Source organism: Eptatretus burgeri, chromosome 4 (genome assembly GCF_056783735.1).
Source record: "Eptatretus burgeri isolate ZD-2024b chromosome 4, Ebu_testis_v1, whole genome shotgun sequence".
Taxonomy (NCBI): domain Eukaryota; kingdom Metazoa; phylum Chordata; class Myxini; order Myxiniformes; family Myxinidae; genus Eptatretus; species Eptatretus burgeri.
In genome coordinates this window covers 60,394,029-60,417,453 of record NC_140964.1, presented here as the reverse complement: position 1 = coordinate 60,417,453, position 23,425 = coordinate 60,394,029, and the positions used below count along the sequence as shown (strand labels likewise).

The following is a 23,425-nucleotide window of genomic DNA, read 5'->3' as shown; positions in this document are numbered from 1 at the left end:
GGTAAAACACAAAACAAAATGGAAACTACTATCTATAACTAATCATTTAACTGATATTAGTAAAATAGACAAATTGGGAATGACTATATCTGATCATTCACCTGGTATTAATACAAAATAGGATGGCACTCTTCGATGTTGCGACGTCGCCAGATATGCCTCCACTCACATTTTTACATCATTATGTATACTTGTACCAAGTTTGACTTAAATCTCTGAACCCGATTCAAAATATTAAATAATTCTGGCTGCCAGACGATGCATCCGATCAGGTTGAAATTTTTTAAATATATGCTACATGACTACTAGATCATGGATGCAGTGACGTGCTGCTCCAGCGCATGCTCCCATACTTGACCTGATCTTACTAGATCATAAACTGTGACGTTTCACATCGATTGATGAAGCGGTTCAAGAGAAAGATTTTTCAAGGATTTTTGCTCAAACCAATATGGCTGTCAGATCATGTGACCTATTAATTATTCATGAACACCATGGTATCCCCAAGGCTTGATGAGCATGAGGGTGAAGTTTCCTCTCAATATGTAAAGCCGTTTTGGAGAAGAAGATTTTAAAATGTTTATTCTTCAAAAAATAATCGCTGCCAAACCATGTGACCTATGATGTCATAGGTGGAGAACTTTTTGTTCTTCATGGATAGGTGATCATACCTGTAAAGTTTCATCCCAATCTGTTCAGCCGTTTATGAGAAGAAGATTTTTGAAGGTTTTAAGTTGAAAACAATATGCCTGCTGAACCACTTGACCAATGATGTCATCAATGTTTTTTCCCAATTACAATTTATCCCAAAATGACTCTCAAAAATGTTCATACTGATCGGATAAAGAATTTGACATATGATATGCAATTATGATGTCATAACGAAGCCACCTCTGACATCATCAAAAAATCACACTTGTTCCCCAAAGGGAGTACTTCACTTGTGCCAAGTTTCAATTTTTTCCATGGTGAGGTTTTGGAGATACAGAGGTCCCAAGTTTTTCCTTTTTCGCAACATATGCTATATATCATTTTTGTCCCAATCTCTCAATGGTGAAGAATCATTAAATTTTTTAAATAACTCATATACAGATCTGGATTCGAGAGCCTGGTGTTGGCGCAGTGGTTAGGGCAGCGACTTGGGATCCAAAAGGTCCCGAGTTCAAGCCCCGTTGGGCCACTGAATTAATACACCAGGGGGTTGACTCAGCCTGTCATCCTTCCGAGGTCGGCGAAATGAGTACCAGTATACTGGGCCGGTGTATACCCCGGTTAAAATAGGTGTACCATATCCCTGTGTCGTAAGAGGCGACCAGGGTTGCGTCAGGAAGGGCATCCGGCGTAAAAAAAACATGTGCCAAATCACTATGCGGATCATACGGATGATCCGCTGTGGCGACCCCGAAAGGGAGCAGCCGAAAGAAGAAGAAGATACGGATCTGAATTCAGAACATCACCAAAATCAAATCAATTCGTCCTTGTCACACACCCAACCTGTCCACCAAGTTTCATCCAAATACATCCAAACTTTTTGAGATATCATGCTATATATCGTTTTTGGCCCAATCTTTCAATGGTGAAGAATCACTTCAAAATTCTTGAAGCCAGATCCGGATCCAGATCTTCACAAAATCTAAACAGTTTGTTCTCGTCACACACCCAACCTGCCCACCAAATTTCATCTGAATCCATCCACAACTTTTGAAGATATCCTGCACAAAAAAACAGACAAACGAACAAGAAAAAGATGTCATGCAGGGAATGATACTTTCAAAATCCACCCCCCACTATTGATTTAAATTGACACAAGGAAATCAGACAGAGGTAGAGGTCATTCAGCCCATCATGCTTGTGCGACATCAACACCACACTAATATATCAACACATGATCCAAAGATGAAAATGCAAAATTTATTCTTTTTTTTTTAATACCGTTTTTGTGGGGTTTTGTAGAAATTAATTAAATAATTTATTTATTTTTATGTTTTTTATTAATTTATTTTTTCCTCCTCAGGGAAGCGGGCATGGGCTTGGTTAAAAAAAAACACACACAACATCAACCACACGACACTCCTTGTTGAACAAAATTGATGATTTTAAAAGTTTGAGCTTGAGTTGACCTTTGAACTTTTGACTTTGAACTTCTCCAAATTCAGTGGTACACTATGCAATTGTTGCTTAATTTTCAGGTTAATCAGATGAAAATTGATGAATTTTCAGATGAAATTTGATGATTTTAGAAGTTTGACCTTGAGTTAACATTTCACCTTTTGATCTCAACAATAGCTGGTTTTCCAATTCATTAATGCACGATGCAATTGCTGTTTAATGCTCACGTCAATCGGATGAAAATTGACGATTTTTCAGATAAAAAATCATGATTTTAAAAGTTTGACCTTGAGTTGACCTTTGACCTTTTAACCTCAAACAGTTGGTTTCCCAATTCAGTAATGCAATATGAAAATCCTGTTCAACTTTCAAGTCAATCGGATGAAAAATGATTTTAGAAATTTGACCTCAAGATGACCTTTGACATTTGACCTCAAAATCAAGAGGCTTCTCAGTTGAGACTAACTCAACAACTTGGTAAAGTTTTATGATGATCAATTTGGAATTGTGACCTGCAGGCAATTGACAAACAAACAAACAGAAGAACAAGCCGGTAGGCGGCGATGGGTCGCCGAGCATGGAAACCATAAGATATAGAGCAAAATGGATGTCATATAGCGGATAGGGAATCGCCTTAAGATTATGCATATCAAATCTCATCCAGTTCCATCTACTGATAACTACTCGGTATACATTTGAATGAAAAGTACCGAAAATGCGGTTTGAAATCGGAAATTTACCGACTAATCTAATTTACTGCCGACCCAATAACAAAATCTACTGACTAATAGATTTTTAAAATCTTCGATTTTGCAAGTAACAAACAAACAGACAAATGAAAAATCACTCAAAGAGCGACACTTGGCAAAATAGCACAAAGTAGAATGGCATTCGGTAGAGCGCAGACCTCTGCCAGGTTGAACGGTTCATGTTTTGTATCCCAATGATGGGCTGGATCCAAACCAAAATCTAATCTGCCTGTTCTTGTCACCTAACCAACTCATCCACCTTGTTTTGTCATAAATCGTCCACAACATATATATATATATATATATATATATATATATATATATATATATATATATATATATATATATATATACATATTGGCGAGATAGATTGCCTCCCTTGCCCTCGTTTTCCTGCCCTCCCCTCCCTCAGTTTCTGGAAATCCTCCATCTTAGCTTCGAGCGTTTGGTGAAGTGTTTACCATTTTGCACGTTAATTGTGCCACTGTACAATAAGTGCAGCCTTTGCAATCATGACTGGAAAGCGTCCGTAGTGTAGCGAGGTTGGTAGTGTGAGCAGAAGACAGAGGAAGGTCATCACTATTGAAGTAAAAATGGATGTTTTAGGCTTGTATGAAAGAGGTGTTCGTACAGCTGATGTGAGGCGTGCGCTGGGCCTTAGTGAGTCCACTTTGCGAACAATAAGAAATAGTGCGGAAAAGATAAAAGAAAGTGCTAAATGTCGAACCTCAACGAGTGCGACCAAGACAACGTAAGCTCGAAGTTATATTTTGGAAAAAATGGAACGCACGCTCAGCACATGGATTGAACTCCAAAACCAGGAGAACGTGCCCATCAGCATGCTTGTGATACAAGCAAAGGGCAGAAGCATTTATAAAGACTGAATAATCAGTGATGAAGATGAAGTGAAGTTATTGAACGCTACATCTGGGTGGTTTTGGAACTTCCAGAAGCGTTACAAATCTCACAACATCACAATGACCAGAGAAGCTGCTGCTGCTGCTGACAACGATGCCACTGAGAAGTTTCCTGCGTTTCTCGAGGCCATTATTGAGGAAGGTGGATAGTCTCCAAAACAAATTTTCAACATTGATGAGACTGGTCTGTTTTGGAAGAGGACGTACATTTCTTTTGACATACATGGACATGCCAAGTTGGACATACATTTCTCATGAGGAGAAGAGCAGACCTGGGTTGAAAGCAGTGAAAATTGCTTCACGCTGCTTTTGGGAGGTAACGCTGAAGGTGATTGTAAATTGAAACCGTTAATGGTTTACCATTCAGAAAATCCCAGGGCTATGAAGGGATATGTTAAAAAAAAATCCCACCTTTGTATACGTTTTCACATGCACATGCACATGCCTAGTGTTGGCTTAATGGTTAGTGTGGTGGGCTTGGGATCCTAGGATCCTGAGTTCAAATCCCACTTGGCTGTTGAATTAAGACCAGGTGGGGTTAACTCGGCCTGTCATCCTTCCGAGGTCGTCAAAATGAGTGCCAGCATGCTGGTGCACTGTGTCGAAGTGGTGACCCATCCAGGATTGTGTCCAATAGCCAACGAGACTGCTGAGGCAGCACCAACACTCTGCACAGAGTATGGTCCCAATGGATGGATGGATATATATACACCGATGAGCCAAAACATTATGACCACATGCCTAATATGGTGTTGGTCCTCTGCCACCAAAACAGTGCCGACCCGCCAAGGCATGGACTCTACAAGACCCCTGAAGGTGTCCTGTGGTATCTGGCACCAAAACATTAGCAGCAGATCCTTCAAGTCCTGTAAGTTGCGAGGTGGAGCCGCCGTGGATCGGACTTGTTAGTCTAGCACATCTCACAGATGCTCAATCGGATTGAGATCTGGAGAATTTGGAGGCCAGGGCAACACCGTGAACACTTCATCATGTTCCTCAAACCATTCCCGAACAATGTGTGCAGTGTCGAAGGGTGGGTGCATTATCCTGCTGAAAGAGGCCACTGCCATCAGGGAATATCATTGCCATGAAGGGTGGACCTGCCTGCAACAATGTTTAGGTGGGTGAAACGTGTCAAATTGACGTCCACATGAATGGCCGGACCCAGGGTTTCCCTGCAGAACCTTGCCCAGAGCATCACACTCCCTCCACCGGCTTGTCATCTTCCTACAGTGCATCCTGGTGCGATCACTTCCCCAGGTAAACGGTGCACACGAACACGGCCATCCACGTGATCGAAAAGAAAACGGGACTCATCGGACCGGGGGACCTTCTTCCACTGCTCCAAGGACCAAATCCGACACTTGCGTGCCCATTGTAGGTGCTTTCGACAGTGCACAGGGTTCATCATGGGCACTCTGACCGGTCTGCTGCTATGCAGCCCCATAACAGCAGGGTGCGATGCACTGTGGATTGTGACACATTCCTCCCATGACTACCATTAAAATTTTCTGTGACTTATGCCACAGTAGACCTGTCGGTTCGGAACAGATGGGATAGCCTTCGTTGCCCTCGCGCAATGATGAGCCATAGGTGCCCAACACCCTATCGCCGGTTTGTAGTTTGTCCCTCCTTGGACCACTGCCGGTAGGCATTCACCACTGCTGACCGGGAGCACCCCACAAGCCTTGCTGTTTCAGAGATGCTCTGACCCAGTCGTCTGGCCATAACAATTTGGCCCTTGTCAAAGTCGCTCAGGTCTTTACTCCTGCCCATTTCTCCTGCATCCAACACATCAACTTCAAGAACTGACTTCACTTGCTGCCGAATGTATCCCACCCCATGACAGGTGTCATTGCAACAAAATAATCAATGTTATTCACTTCACCTGTCAGTGGTCATAATGTTTTGGCTCATCAGTGTATATATATATATATATATATATATATATATATATATATATATATATATATATATATATATATATATATATATATATATATATATATATATATATATATATATATATATATATATATATATATATATATATATATATATATATATATATTGTTACGGCTGTGGAAATTCGCAAACCACCATCAGGACCCTCAGGTGAGATATCTCGATAGGTACATGTGTAGTTAGCCCAAACCCGTTGTCTAGAGGGAACTTATGTGATTCATAAATCCGGGCTGCGACACTTTAAGATAGCCGTTTTTCTGTTCTATCTTTATTTTGAACCATCCACGTCTCAACCGCCATCACACAACCACCTTAACCACCACACCAGCCATCGTCACCAACTACAACCACGCTCCAATCCTCAGACAACAACAACAACGTCAACAGCCACGACCTTGACCTTCACAACTCAATCCCGCAAACATCGCATAACCGCCATTCCCAACGGCACCATAACCATCAACCCTCACCACCGAAAACCCTCCACCACCTTCACCTCTCTCCTTCTACGGCCATTCTCGCACCACCTGTGAACACTGAACTTCGGGTTGTCTTGGGCTCGTTCGGCGATTGGTGCCGAACGCACCGAGCCACGAGCGCAAATAGCGGCCTTTCCGAGGGAAAATTCGGATCAAAAACGCTACTCGCCCACTTTTCCTCCGTCCAATTAGCGAGCGCGGGGCGGCTTGGCCCCGCCTCCAGGCGCGTGTGTGTGAAGTTGATATATGCAAATTCTAGGATCAGGGGAGATTCATGCCCCCGTTTCCTCCGACCAATGGGCGAGCGTGGTCCGCCCCCGAGGTCATTCTGATCCGAATATTTGCATATTATCTGCTTCTGCCAGCCTATAAGAAGGCGAGCGCAAGGCGAATGAAGTGAGTTGGGCTCTGGAGTCGGCTGAGAAGAGTTGCGGGAAGAGGCAAAGGAGCTCGGGTCCGAGGCGAGAAGGACGGCGGTCGGCGACGAGGTTACGGTGTGGGGAATCGCTCGTCTCGTCGCGGGACCCAAGCCAGCCAGCCATTCTCTTCCCCCAGGGCATCAACAATTCCCCCTTTCCCCCGCGCTGAGATAGTGCAAAAGGGGGCCCCGTTCCAACCTCACTCCAAACGTTGTGCCAACGAAACCCGCCAAGGAGCACGGAGTCGGGGCACAGCCGTGCAGCCACATTTGCGGCTCGCCCGCCAACGCGTCACGAGGACGCGGGTAGGACCCCCCGCCCCCCGGTCTCGCGGACCTGGCCGCTCCTCCAGGTCACGTGCACATTTGGCCTACAGGCCTGTCTGCCCCCTTGTCTATGAGGGTGGCTTCTTTCCTTTGCTTTGCTGTAAATGTGTGTTGGCGCCATCTGTAAAGTAAAGCTGTATAAGTGTTGCCGTGTGTGCGCATAGTCGGTATTAACTCTGCGTCGTTGTTGCTTTTGTTTTGGTTGCTATATGTGCATTTTGACTGTATGGCTGTATATATGTGCTTTCCGTGTGCCGGGAAATAAATGTGCATTGTGTGAACTGTTTTCCCGTTTCGCTTCGTCTTTTCTTTATTGACCCTCCATCCTGCTTCACGTAAAGGGTTCTTTGTGGGTGAAAAACGCCCGGTAAATAATCTGAACCGTCGAGGTCGACGATAACACCGCTCGGTTATCCCGATAGTATGGACCAGGCCGCCCAAGCAGCTCGTGTCCGGGGTCGACCTGTGGCGAGGTACGATCGCCCGGTTTACCATCCGCGTGGGTACTTAGGTAGGTCGAGTTTGGTGAACAACCCTATCCTACGCGGGTGGCCGATTGGCACGATTGTGGTGAGGTCGAAAGGCCCACCCGTGACTGGCTCCGGGCGATAGTTCCCGGAGGGTCACGACTGAATCGTCCGTCCGGTAGGCGACGTGCCGCGATCCGAGTTACGTGGCCGTCCGCATGCCGGCGGGCGCGAATTCGCAAATATATATATATATATATATATATATATATATATATATATATATATATATATATATATATATATATATATATATATATCTATGTGTGTGTGTGTGTGTGTGTGTGTGTGTGTGTGTGTGTGTGTGTGTGTGTGTGTGTGTGTGTGTGTGTGTGTGTGTGTGTGTGTGTGTGTGTGTGTGTGTGTGTGTGTGTGGTTTTTGGCCCGGTCTATTAATTTTATAAATTAGGCCTGTTTAACTTTTGACCTTAAAATTAATTGGTGGTTGACTTCAATGAGCTGATATGCAAATCCTGTCCAGATTTCACATCAATCATTTGCAAATTGAGGATTTTAGAAAGTGATCCTAAGTTGCTTGACCATTTAACCTATGTTGATATTTTGGCATGTGCTGACCTAAAAATAATTGGTGGTTGGATTCAGTGAGCTGATCTGAAAATCCTTTTCAAATTTCATGTCAATCAGATGAAAATTGACAATTTTCAGAAATTTGGCCGATGTTAACCTTTTCACCTATGTTGACCTCAAAATAATTGGTCATTAAATTCAATAAACTGATATGCAAATGCTCTTCAAATTTCATGTCAATCGGATGAAAACTGACAATTTTTTAAACAATTTTAGAAATGTGGCCCGTGTTGACGTTTTGGCCTATCTTGACCTATTAGCCAATACTAACCTCAAAAATAATAGGTGGTTGAATTCAGTGACATGATTTGCAAATGCTCTTCAAATGATAGTTAATCGGATTAAAATTGAGGATTTTAGAAATTCGGCCCATGTTGACCTTTTGGTCTATGTTTACCTTTTAGCTTTTTAGTGACCTCAAAAATAATAGGTGGTTGAATTCCATGACCTGATATGTCAATACTTTTCAAATGTCAAGTCAATCGGATGAAAATTGAGGATTTTTGAAAATTTGTCCCAAATTGGCCTATTTTGACCTTTTGGCCTATGTTTACTTCAAATTAATCGGTAGTTGAATTCATCGACCGGACATGCAAATGTTGTTAAAATTTCAAGTCAATCGGATGAAAATTGAGAATTTTAGAAAATTTGGCCCAAGTAGACCTTTTGACCTATGTTTACCTCAAAAATAGGGTTAGGGTTAGATATCTACCTTCCTCATTGGTGGTTGAATTCAGTGATCTGATATGCAAATGTTCTTCAAATTTCAAGTTCTCTGATTAAAATAGAATTTTAGAAATTTGGCCGATGTTGACCTCAAAATTAATAGGTGGTTGAATTCATCAAACTGATATGCAAATGGTTTTCAAAGTTCAAGTCAATCGGATGAAAAGTGACAATTTTAGAAACAATATAAAAATTTGGCCTATGTTGGGTTGACCTTATGGCCTATGTTGACCTTTTGACCTAAGATAACCTCAAAAGTAATAGGTGGTTGAATTCCTTCACCTGATGTGCAAATTTTGCTCAAATATAGTGTCAATCGGATGAAATTTGAGGATTTTAGAAAAATTTGGCTCAAATTGGCCTTTTGACTTATGTCGACCTTTTCGGTCGACCAAATTTTTTGAAACTTACATGCGGGACCGTCGTAGCTTCGGTGACATTAATCTCCGAAAATTTCAGAACGATTGTTTGAGCGGTTTGGGCTGGAGGCGAGCAGACAGACAATCAAACAAATTAACAGATAAACAAACAAACCAACAAACAAAGAAAGAAAGAAACAACCAGAACAAACAAAACAAACGGAGGCGATTAACATACTTGTCAAAAATGTTTTTTTTTGCCAAATAACAAACAAACAGACAGATGAGGGTGAAAACATAACCTCCACCACACCTTCGGTGGCAGAGGTAATGAGAATGACCATATCTGATGATTCAACTGATGTTTGTAAAAAGCAAGATGACAATTACTACTTATCATTTCACTGATATTGGGACAAAAAGAAAATTATAACTACTATATCTGCTCATTTAACTGATATTAGTAAAAAAAAAAATAAAGAAAAAGTGAGAAGTACTATATTTGTTCATTTCATTGATTTTTTTTTTTTGCTTCCCCTCTCACATGGAGAATTTCCCCATTTCCATCAAATGCAAATTCATGGAGTTTCCCAATAATGTATTATGGGTCGCCAATTGGCTGCCACATAGTTGTGACCAAAATGGATGTGAAGTGAGAAATTTGATGTTGATCCAATCTTATTTATTACGAACAAGTCGCTTTGATGAGGGGGGGGGGGAGAAAAAGAGGGGAAGGGAGAGAGAGATAGAGATATAGAGATATAGAGATATAGAGATATAGAGATATAGAGATATAGAGATATAGAGATATAGAGAAGATAGAGAAGATAGAGAAGATAGAGAAGATAGAGAAGATAGAGAAGATAGAGAAGATAGAGAGAGAGAGAGAGAGAGAGAGAGAGAGAGAGAGAGAGAGAGAGAGAGAGAGAGAGAGAGAGAGAGAGAGAGAGAGAGAGAGAGAGAGAGAGAGAGAGAGAGAGAGAGAGAGAGAGAGAGAGAGAGAGAGAGAGAGAGAGAGAGAGAGAGAGAGAGAGAGAGAGAGAGAGAGAGAGAGAGAGAGAGAGAGAGAGAGAGAGAGAGAGAGAGAGAGAGAGAGAGAGAGAGAGAGAGAGAGAGAGAGAGAGAGAGAGAGAGAGAGAGAGAGAGAGAGAGAGAGAGAGAGAGAGAGAGAGAGAGAGAGAGAGAGAGAGAGAGAGAGAGAGAGAGGAGAGTGGAAGCAAATAGGGAGGGGAGTGAGGACAGAGGGGGAGCGAGGAGGGGTGGGGGAAGGGAAGGCAGACGTGCGGTGGAGCATTACTTATGATTCATACCTTTTCATCAAAATGATGTTGCATAGAATAACAGTGAAGATGGAAACAAAATAATGTCTGAAATCCATTTTCGATCGGTCATACGATAAAAATGGCCCAAAGAAAAACACTGCCCGGACACATCTGGAGACAAAATCCCCCAGACGCGTCAGGAGCCAAACCGTTTTTGAATTGATTTTTTTTTTTTTAATCTGTCTGAATCCGGAGACAAAGTCCTGGGACAAAACTTCTGTCCAGACACGTCTGGAGACAAACACCGCCTGGTTGCATCCAGAGACATGCACCGACCAGAAGCGTTCAGAGACAAACACCGCCTGGACATGTCCAGAGACAAACACCGCCTGGACATGTCCAGAGACAAACACCGCCCAGACATGTCCAGAGAAAAAAACTCCCGTCTGGACATAAATACCATCCAGACATGTTCGGAGACATACAGCACCTGGACACATCTGGAGATAAACTCTCGTCTGGCCATAAACACTGGCCGGATGCGTCCAGAGACAATCACCACCCCGACGCATCTGGAGACAAACACCGCCCTGATGCGTCCGGATACAAACACCACCCCAACGCATCTGTAGACAAACTCCGATCCAGACAGAAACATCGCCCGGACATGTTCGGAGACAAACACCGCCCGGACACATCGGGAGGCGAGTTGTCCAGAGAAAAACCCTGCCGAGACACGTCCAGGGACAATCACTATCCAGACATAACCACTGTCTGGATATGTCCAGAGACACACAGAGAGAGTTGTTGGAGAAGGGTGCTGCACTGTATTGGGGGGGGGGGGTAGAGCAAGGATGGGACAAAGAGAGAGGGGTGGACGAGGGGAGTTAGCAGAGAGAACATGTTATGCTTTATGAAGATCTCTCACACTCTCACACACACACACACACACACACACACACACACACACACACACACACACACACACACACACACACACACACACACACACACACACACACACACACACACACACACACACACACACACACACACTAGTGCTTGGCCAATATCGGCAGGTTGGAGTCAGTGTAATTATCGACTACAGCACGTGCTGTATACCACCCAAAAACCTTGAGTAGCTTTCACCGAAAAACAATGTTGCATTTATATAGACATTTCAGGGATATGTTCACAAATATTAATTTTTATAAACAGTTGCGTGTGAGGGGTGGGAAAAAAATTGGCTCGGCAATTTAGAAAGCACGTTAATATGACAAATACCTGAGAAATCTGGTGTTATTTCACAACTCGCTCAGAATGACGGAGCACGAACAACTCACTCTGGATGACAGAGCATAAACCACTCGCTCAGGATGAAGGAGCAGGAACCACTCACTCTGTATGACAGAGAATGAACCACTCGCTCAGGATGATGGATCATGGACCAATCCCTCAGGATGATGGATCATGAACCAATCCCTCAGGATAATGGATCATGGACCAATCCCTCAGGATGATGGATCATGGACCAATCCCTCAGGATGATGGATCATGAACCACTCGCTCAGGATGACAGCATGAACCACTCGCTCAGGATGAGAGAGCATGAACCACTCGCTCAGGATGAAGGAGCAGGAACCACTCACTCAGTATGACAGAGAATGAACCACTCGCTCAGGATGATGGATCATGGACCAATCCCTCAGGATGACAGAGCACGAACCACTCCCTCAGGATGACAGCGCATGGACCACTCGCTCAGGATGATGGAGCACGATGATGGCAAGTGGCTAAAATACTCAAGGAAGCACTCCAATTAAATGGTTGACAAGGAACGGTGAGCCAGGCTGTGGCTGCATACCATATAGGATCCTTTTAACTTTAAATCCAGTGTTCATCGTACCGCAGCAGTAAAAGAAATGAAATGAATTTGTTCAAGTAATGATGTTATCCACTGAAGAGTTGCTGTTTAACCTAGAACAACCCTGGAGACATTGCAAAATTTAATCACCCGTGAAATAAACATTGCAGATAATCCGGCATCGGTTCGAGCTCCGTGCAAACATTTCAACTTTATTTTAAAACGTCTGTTTTGTTTTTTTTACAATATTTGCTTTGATTCCTCGTAGAGGACCTCGTGCAACTTTCAAAAATATTGACACAGATCTGGCAGACGCTATGGATAAACAGTCCGTCTTGGGGACAGGGCGCGCGGTGAATGCATTAAATCATATAGCTCAATGTAGCTGGTTAATTTTTGCCCCATTCTTCAATCTTTTGTTCACTCAATATAATTTGCCAAACCGGAGAAAAAATACAAGTTTAATGCTTTGGAAATTTCACATATTCTTGTGTATATATGGAGACGGAGGGAACTTAGCCTTCCTTGCTTAAAGTAAATAGTGTTATGATTGTGGGAGGCAATGGAAGAATCTAATAGGGAATAGGGAAGCATTGTGTAGAGTTGCTTGGTCTGTGGGCAAGTAGGATGCATCTCTATGTGAGTAAGTAGGGAATCTGTGAGCTTAAGTGTTACGCGTCACCACACTTGGGGTGGTGCGGTGTTTATTAGCCTTGAGAATAAGAAAAAGTTCCCCAGTATGTGATTGCCCTCTGTGATTTTCCCCAATGTTTTTATATTTCAAGATCGGCAATAAAGGTGGGGAACGCATCCCTGAAACCACAACAAACGGGTAGAAAGCCCCGCCTTCAAAGGATGACAAGCGAAGTCACGCCCCCGAGGGACGATTGGTGGACGTGACGTCAGAAGCTAGTTGAGCAGGAGAAGCCCTGCCTTCCCGGGTTTGGTGCAAGCAGGCCACACCCTGGAGGCGGAAGATAAATAGGACAGAGGAAATAGGCGAGAAAAAGGGAGCGCACAGAAGAGGTTGCGCATCGAGGAAGAAGGAGTGGGCTTGCGCATGGTGAGAGGCTTCCGACTACTGTGTCATACGATATATCGGCGTGATTGAGGTCAAAGGAAAGAGGTTGCGCATTTTAAGAGGAAGGAGCTGGCTTGGCATTTTGGGAGAGCCGTGATCAGAGTGGAGGTAGGAGGTGCATTGTTTGGAGAGGCTTCGCCACCCGTCCAGGTGGGGTGTAAACCCCCTGAACATGGCAATAGATACATCGGCTTAGTTATGACTCGTTATTTCTTTAAATTATCAGATTTCACTCCAGATTTTGACACATTTAATCCGGACGATATCCAATCCTCAAAGCCGAAATAATATTTCGATGATATACCTTATTAGTCCGTGAGAGTGGATCGTGGAAAATTATATCATACAATGCATGAAATCGCTCCAAGCTCATAATTTGAAAACATAGTACTTACAAAAGTGATGTATACAGCGATTCGCAGCTATGATGAACAAATATTCGATAATACGAGTGAAGAAAGTGAAAATAAAGAACTTTACAGTAAAGAAATCATTGCGGCCTGTTCCAAGTCAAGGCATAGTTGAGCAGGATCTAAAACATGGCGGCTTCAGACCCCAGTGAGATGACCTTGGATACGCCTTAAGATCCCATCGAGAGCGGTGACCGAGGATGTCCCTGATAAAATATATAATTAAATAAAGCCGTTAATTATCTTCAAAAGGGGTGTTTTAATTAACCCAAACACTCAATTTTCAGTCATGCATTTCCTTAGAGTGTTCTTAGTATGCTTGCAAAGTTTTAGGCTGATAGGTTTCCTGGTTGTGGAGTTATGGAGGAGACACACTGACGCGCGCGCGCACACACACACACACACACACACACACACACACACACACACACACACACACACACACACACACACACACACACACACACACACACACACACACACACACACACACACACACACACACACACACACACACACACACACTTATTGGTATAAATAATGCTGAAGTTTTGAAATTTGGGTTTACTTTCCCTTTCACGTCAGCCTGCTACATTCATTGCTGCCATTGTGTATGTGTCCTTCAACAAGTGATTATGTCATCCAATTCAGTGTGTCCTTCGACAAGCGATTCCTGAAAATAAATATCCACCACACTGTGGGTCATCACAGGATAACACAATAAAACACTTACGTTGGTTATTTAAATCTCAGAGACACAACAAGCAAGGGAATGAAAAAACAGAACAAGAGGAGAAGAAGGATGACAGGAAACACAGTAGCCTGCAAGAGGGTTGGATTAGCTTGCGCTAATGGAGGTGGGGGAGGAAAAGATTTCAGGAGGTAATGGGGGATGACCTGAGATGTCATTCTCATGATATCTCATATCATCAGCCTGCTTGAGGTTTTGGAAGGAATAGTGAGACGAAACTGTCTCAGTAAGGAAGTTCCACAGACAAGACAGTTGCATTTTTTAATATCACAAAACCAACAAGTATTGATGACCCATTGGCTTTGTCATGCTATCAGTAAATAGATTGGAGAAAAGACGAGATGAGAATGAAGGTAGGCCCTTAAAAATTGGTCAAAATATAAACTGGGAAGCATGTTGTATGGGGAATATCTGTTGGGGTTGTGTACAATTTTCTATACAACAAAGCCTGCAGACATTGTCAAACTTTACAGACATCTGAACCCCAGAAATGTCACACTTACCCTCACCTTCTTAATCCCCAGTGGTCAGACACGCATGTCACGGTGAAATTGAACACATACAGTAACATGACATGTGGGATAACATTTGCTTCCCAACCTACATGACACAAAACATCGATACAGTGAGATAGGTGTGTGTGTGTGTGTGTGTGTGTGTGTGTGTGTGTGTGTGTGTGTGTGTGTGTGTGTGTGTGTGTGTGTGTGTGTGTGTGTGTGTGTGTGTGTGTGTGTGTCTGTGACCACTGTTTCTCGACAACCACTGGTCCGATCTAATTGAAACTTGCCAGCAATATTGCTGGGGACCCGAGGATATGCCTTTTCAAGGTTTGATATTAATCGGACAAGTGCTTCCCAAGTTATGGCCATTTATTTACCAACCAATGACAGGAAACGTTGCTGCGTAGGAGTGGCCGATGCGCCATTTAGTTACCAATGACAGGACACGTTGCTGCGTAGGCGTGGCAGTTGGGGAAGCGTTCCCAGCGGCTTCCCCAATGCGTTCCTCAGCCGCGTTCCCCATTACGGGTTACAACGTACGGGCTTCCGGATAGTGATACATTACTAAAACTCTCATCTTGCATATGTATATGTATATATTACTAAAACTCTCATCTTGTATATGTATATGTATATATTACTGAAACTCTCATCTTGTATATGTATATGTATATATTACTAAAACTCTCATCTTGTATATGTATATCGATATATTACTAAAACTCTCATCTTGTATATGTATATCTATATATGACTAAAACTCTCATCTTGTCTATGTATATCTAAATATGACTAAAACTCTCATCTTGTATATGTATATCTATATAGTACAAAAACTCTCATCTTGTATATGTATATCGATATATTATTAAAACTCTCATCTTGTATATGTATATCTATATAGTACAAAAACTATCATCTTGTATATGTATATGTATATATTACTAAAACTCTCATCTTGTATATGTATATCTATATAGTACAAAAACTCTCATCTTGTATATGTATATCGATATATTATTAAAACTCTCATCTTGTATATGTATATCAATATATTACTAAAACTCTCATCTTGTATATGTATATCTATATATTACTAAAACTCTCATCTTGTATATGTATATGTATATATTATTAAAACTCTCATCTTGTATATGTATATCGATATATTACTAAAACTCTCATCTTGTATATGTATATCTATATATAACTAAAACTCTCATCTTGTATATGAATATCAAAATATTACTAAAACTCTCATCTTATATATGTATATCTATATATTACTAAAACTCTCATCTTGTATATGTATATCTATATATTACTAAAACTCTCATCTTATATATGTATATCTATCTATTACTAAAACTCTCATCTTGTATGTATGTATGTATGTTCCCGAAATACAGCCAAAACGGTACACGATAGCACAAAAATTTTCGGCCCACCTTACTCACCATTCGCCTGTGGTGTGCAGTATCAAGATTAGTTCAAATCAGGCGACGAAAAAAAATATTTAAAAATATATTCCCGATTCAGTCAAGTCCTCTTTGGGAGTATTTGATCAATGCAAACAACATCAACGGTATAGTTCGCTGGAGCTATCTTTTTTATTTTCTTGAAATGATTTATTTTAAAATCTCAAACATTTAGTATAGACAAAGAAGGATTTATTTTTAACCATAAAATAAACATCGCCATTTTTATCTAATACTTCCGTGTTCATTAATAAATAAAATTGTGTTTAGAAGATTACACACAATAATTTATTCGACTATCTTTTCTCTGTTTTTTTTTCACATTGATGCGCGATATCAAGTTTCGTTCAAATTGGGCAATAAAAAAATTATTTAAAAAATCAATTCCCGATTCAGTCAAGCTTTGGTATGACGATCCATAAAGCACAAGGACAAACCAGAGAGAATGTGTTGATATACCTCGAGAAACCAGTTGGCCGAACGATGACTCCTGAGGTAAATGCTCAAATTTTCTTCAAGTTAAAGTTTGACCACCAAATAATATTAATTTTTTTTTTTTCATCAACCGCTGTCACAATGGGAACCCAACGGGTTTACGGGTCGTCTCGTTACAAATAAATAAATATATATATATATATATATATATATATATATATATATATATATATATATATATATATATATATATATATATATTAGTATACATATAGTCACTCGGCTTCACCATGAAAGGTACACGCCAATAATACGTAATTAATAGACGTATGTGTTTGAAGTCAGATTGCAACTGACGTTCAAACAGTACCTAATTAATAGTCATTTTAGTGTATGCATGTATATAAAAGCGTCGCTTCACTGATGGACCAATTAGTCGTCAGATTTTCCAAAACTTTTGGGTGAGAATGAGAAGGAAAGACAAATTTACCCATGCCAAGGGTACTTTAACCCCTCACCCTCACCCCAATGCCCCCCCCCCCGCTCCTCATCCACATGATCGCTCACGTCCCACTTCCCCCCTCCCCCTTGTACCCTGTTCATCCTGATGTCCCTGCTAGAAATATCACACATGATGGCAGGCCCCTCCGTTTTTTTTTTGGGGGGGGGGGTGGGTTAGGGAGAAAGGAAGGGGAACAAATTTACCCCTGTGAAGAGTGTTTTAACCTCAGCATTGCTCAGGTAAAAATGGAAATCATAATACCCTCTGCCACCACCACCAGGTCTGAACAAGGGGTCTGAATACACGGTACATATTTACATCAATAATTTACGTCCCCCCTTGTGCCCCCCACACCTCTGTATGAGGCCACGGCCACATAGCCAATGTTAACCCCCCCCAAGCAAAGTTGTATTTTTACCCCGAGTTTGGAGTTTGTAACTTAAAAGATGTGGCCGAGCATAAGGAACAAAGCCAGAGAGAGAGAGAGACAGACACAGATATAAAAAAAACAGCTTCAACTGATCTATATATATATATATATATATATATATATATATATATATATATATATATATATATATATATATATATATATATATATATATATATATATATATATATATATATAAATATATATATATATATATATGTGTGTGTTTTGAAGAAAAAACGAAGAATTAATTTTAACGTACTGTAAAAGTCAATTGCACCTTGACTTCACACACACATCCATTAATTACGTACTATTGGAATGTACTTTTCGACCATTCAGCCTCCTGAGACCCATCCCTTTAACCTTTGAAAAAACTCTTTAAGATCCCAAAGACCCAGAAAATCCAAAAGACACAAAACATCCAAAAGACCCCAGGACCCAAAAGTCCCTGAGGACACAAGTTCCAAATGTTCCCAAGGACCCAGAAGTCCCAAAGTCCCCAAGGACACAAAAGTCCCAAAAGTTCCTGAAGAGCCAAATGTCCCAAAAAGTCCATGAGGTCCCAAAAGTCCCAGAGGATGCAAAAGTGCCAGAGGACACAAAAGTCCACGAGGACCAAAAATTCCCCCGAGGACCCAAAAGTTCTCGAGGACCCAGAAGTTCCCAAGGACCCCAAAAGTCCCTGAGGACATAAAGGTTCCCAAGGACTAAAAAGTCCCCAAGGCCCCAAATGTTCCTGAAGACTCTGATGACTCAAAAGTCCTTGAGGACCTAAAATATCCAGATGACCCAAAAGTCCCCGAAGACCCAAAAGACCCACAATACACCAAGGACCCTGAGGACTCAAAATATCCAAAACACCCTTCCAAGACCGCTTTTCCCTTGAAGACTCTGAAGCCATCTTTTACCTTTAAGAATGTTTTAACACTTTTGATGCCTTTAGATCACTTCACCCTTTAGACCTTTTAAACCCATTTGACCCCTCGAACCTTCAGAACTTTACACCACTTAAGTCCCTTTCGACCCTTCAGACCTTAACGCCATTCAGACCCCTTAAACCCTTAAAATGGATTAGACCCTTGACCATTGAGAGCTTTAGATCAGTTGAAGCTGTTTTTTTTATATCTGTGTCTGTCTCTCTCTCTCTCTGGCTTTGTTCCTTATGCTCGGCCACATCTTTTAAGTTACAAACTCCAAACTCGGGGTAAAAATACAACTTTGCTTGGGGGGGGTTAACATTGGCTATGTGGCCGTGGCCTCATACAGAGGTGTGGGGGGCACAAGGGGGGACGTAAATTATTGATGTAAATATGTACCGTGTATTCAGACCCCTTGTTCAGACCTGGTGGTGGTGGCAGAGGGTATTATGATTTCCATTTTTACCTGAGCAATGCTGAGGTTAAAACACTCTTCACAGGGGTAAATTTGTTCCCCTTCCTTTCTCCCTAACCCACCCCCCCCCAAAAAAAAAAAACGGAGGGGCCTGCCATCATGTGTGACATTTCTAGCAGGGACATCAGGATGAACAGGGTACAAGGGGGAGGGGGGAAGTGGGACGTGAGCGATCATGTGGATGAGGAGCGGGGGGGGGGGCATTGGGGTGAGGGTGAGGGGTTAAAGTACCCTTGGCATGGGTAAATTTGTCTTTCCTTCTCATTCTCACCCAAAAGTTTTGGAAAATCTGACGACTAATTGGTCCATCAGTGAAGCGACGCTTTTATATACATGCATACACTAAAATGACTATTAATTAGGTACTGTTTGAACGTCAGTTGCAATCTGACTTCAAACACATACGTCTATTAATTACGTATTATTGGCGTGTACCTTTCATGGTGAAGCCGAGTGACTATATGTATACTAATTACATACTTTTGAACATCAGTTGCATCTTGGCTTCACACTCGTACATCTATTAATTACGTACTATTGGCATGTACCTTTCGACATTTTAGACTGCTGAAACCCCATCGACTGTTTAAGACCCCAAAACCCTTAAGACCTCTAAATATGCTTAAGACCCTGAAGACCCCCAAAACCCAGAAGACCCCAAACACCCAAAAACCCTGATGACCCAAAAGTCCCCAAGGACCCCAAAGACCCATTAAACTCTTTTAACTTGAAGACCCTAAAGACCCCTTTACCTTTAAGACCCTTTCGACACTTGACACCTTAGATCCCTTCACCGTTTAGACCTTTTTTTAAACCACTTAGACCTTTACAGCCCTTCAAGTTCCCTTCGAGCTTAACACCATTCAGACCCCTTACACCATTAAGATAGATTAGACAACTTCGACCCTTGACCATTTAGACTCTCAGAGCTTGAGACCATTTGAACCTTTTTATATTACAGATAAATTACAAATAAGTGTATCACCAATATTACAAATATATTTGTACAAAAGAAACATTTGTATTATGATTGGTGCAAATCATGACAACACAGCAAATCTATGACGTCGATCTGTGCAACATGTGGAGAGGCGAGCAGAGCGAACCGATCCATGCTAGATGTTTTATAAAGCAAAGTGGCGAAAGGTTGGATAGACTATGCCCAACTTGAGAAGGCCACAACACTCCATAAACTTCCTCCATGAGTCTTGGCTATTGTTTTGATTGAAAAACGTGCGTCGGTTCAGCAAATACAATCATAGGCTGTACAACTTTAAAATCATCTTGTTTGTTACAAGATCTGGAAATTAAACATTGTTTGCCATCGATAGTAGTAAAAAAAATATCAAAAAATAGTAAATGTGAGAGAATGTTGAATGCCCAAGTTGCCACGCTGGCAAAAACACAGGAACAGGTGTGAATATATTATAATGAACCACGAGTATGAGGTAGCATACTGGCGCCTGACAGTATGAGGACCGTGTCGTCCTTCTTCAAGCCCCCGAGGTCATGCAGGGCTATGTAGGCAGTGGTGTAGTTCACGGGCAGGATTGCCCCTTCTTGCAGGCTCAAGGTACTGGGCTTTGGGTATGTGTGGCTCACCGGAACGTTCAGCACCTCCTGCCAAGCACCTTGGCTATACAAGATCACTTCGTCCCCCTTCTGCATCACAATGAAATCATTCATGGAAGGCAGAAATAAAAATGATGCACAAAAGAACAAGACATAGAGCTAAATGAAGTTGAGCCATGCAGTGTGTGTTAAGGACAATCCATCTAGACAAGTGATTATGGAGATGTATTATAGAGGCCGTCCCTGATATTAAACCTCAGACTTAAACTTACCTTTCTTATACCTGGTCTCGGAGCAAGGACACAGAACAGATCAGGACACAACATAACAAAGGGAACAACAGGAGAAATGGGAAACTTCAATCGCAGGGTGGAGGGAGAAAGTCAATGGAGATGGACAAAGAAGGGATGCAGGTAACAATGAGAGGTAGGGGAGATTTACACTTAATGCATCAATTTTGGATTTTTTTTCATTTTCTCCTCTTTTCTGTGCAATGCAATAACAATTAAAAGTTTTTGAGGAGTTCCTCATGATGGCTTGTCTATTCAAACGATTAATAAATGAATCAAAATGTTGCGTCTTTATCCAAGCATACCTTCCTGTCGGTCACATCTGATCCCACGGCAGCCACAACTCCAGCGGCCATCTGACCTGCCACGGCTTTCCTGGAGCCTTGTTTCTCCAGTCCTGTGACGCCACAGGCTGACACCTTTACTTGGACTTCCATGGCCCCCAGGTCAGGTGGATTAGACCTCACTACGTGCAGTTTGTTCGGCAGGAAGAACAAACCGCAGTACAACATAACGACTTGCGGTCCTTCGGCTTCCTCCTCCAACAGCTTTAATTCTGTGACGTCTTTAATAGCATCTTTCACTTTTTCTTCCACATCCTTCACAACTTTCTCGACTCCATCCTCACTATTGTCTTGCAATTCTTTGGCTATTTCCACAGTCGAGGTCTCTATGTTAGCATCTTCTGCGGAGGTCTCAGCAGGTGCTTCGGCAGAGGGCACCTCTTCTGCAGAGGGCACCTCTTCTGCAGGGGCTACTTCACCCTCACTTGACATACTTATCTCTTGCAAAAGCAGAGGCTCTTGAACCAAATGCAAGAAGTTATTGAACAACTTCCTTTTTAAGTTTCTTCGGGAACCCACCGCTGCATTCACCCCTTCAGGAATAAATTTACTACTTTGGGCTCCACCTCTCTACTGACTGCATAATTCATCACTTTCTCATGTCATGAAGCAAAGTTTGTGTCAATCGGTGGCTTGCATATGCAGAACACAAAACAATTGAAGTATTTTGTTTGTGATAGATCAACATACATCCAGCTTGTGCAGTGGGAAAACCTGGGGCATTTTCTTTGAGAACAGACTAAAAATTCCACCAGCATTACTTTTTGAAACGCTGACTCGTCCTGTGATCATGCAATGGAAACAATTTGCTGATACATCAAGATATTAATGTGGAAACATAAACTGGGAATCTATCTTCAAATGAAACAAATTATTTGCTTGCTTTGATCTTGCATCTTCATATGAAAAATAAGTTAGCACCAAATTATACCCAAAGTTCATAGCTTTCTTTCAAGGCGGCAACTTATTGGAGCCATGATTAGCTCTGAAAATCACGTGACACCTCACAGCCAATTAAGAGCTCATATCAAGGTTACCACCAGGAGAAATTACAGTTGAAATTTCAATGGTCCATTTGTTTATTTTCCATAAGATAGATAAAGAGCAAAAACTTGATCAAATATAGTAGTTCTCAAATTTATTTTTACTTTGAGGTTTCCATCAAGTCATATATTGTTGGTGTTCTTTTTGTTTGGTTAACCACCTGGACACAATTATTTTCATCAAAACGGACCAAATAACTTCACTGCAACAAGCACTATGATTGGAGGAAAACTTCACGAGGCTTAGCGCAGCACTTGTAAAACAAATTCCGATTCAAGCAGGTGAGTTGCTGAACAAGCACAAACCATGCAGTACTTAGAACATTATGTCATTTTAGGATCAGCACTTTATAGCTTTGTGCATAACACTAATGCCTGGTGTTGACTTAATGGTTAGGGTGGTGGGCTTGGGATCCTCGGGTCCTGAGTTAAAATCTGCTCAGCTGTTGAATCAATACCAGGTGGGGTTAACTCAACCTGTCACCCTTCCAAGGTCGGTAAAATGAGTGCCAGCATGCTGGTATACTGTGTCGGAGTAGCCACCCACCCAGGATTGTACACAATTGCAAAGGAGACTGCTTAGGCAGCACCAACGCTCTGCACAGAGTATGGTCCCAATGGATGGATGGATAATACTAAGATCTGCCACATAGTCTCAAGGCACAAACAGAAAAAAGGAAAGGTTGGATGGGGTAAATGGGGGTGGTCATTCTGTGCATCACAACTATGACACAATTTGTTCCTTTTTTTGGAATACATAGTCGAGGATCATGGAAGAGCTAGTACACTAAACATATCAGGTTGTAACAGGACACACACGGAACAGTAGAGATGCATGGAAAAGGAATAGCAGAGAGGGGAGGACACCAACAGCAAAGTTGAAGGCCAAGATAGAGGGTGACTT

The 23,425-nt window shown here is 41.9% G+C and overlaps 1 protein-coding gene across 2 annotated transcripts in view; it reads right to left on the bottom strand.

The window, feature by feature from the left end:
• LOC147028156 (NADPH-dependent quinone oxidoreductase VAT1-like) overlaps window positions 1-22,001 on the bottom strand; it is a 35,150-nt gene extending 13,149 nt beyond the window's left edge. For both annotated transcript variants that reach the window (XM_085878300.1, XM_085878299.1), the window contains exons 1-2: window positions 21,440-22,001; window positions 20,730-20,934 (exon numbers count right to left, since the gene is read on the bottom strand). In XM_085878300.1, coding sequence (XP_085734426.1) covers window positions 20,730-20,934; window positions 21,440-21,910 — 676 coding nt within the window. In that variant the 5' untranslated portion in view covers window positions 21,911-22,001. The remainder of the gene's footprint in view (window positions 1-20,729; window positions 20,935-21,439) is intronic.
• Between the last annotated feature and the right edge of the window lie 1,424 nt (window positions 22,002-23,425).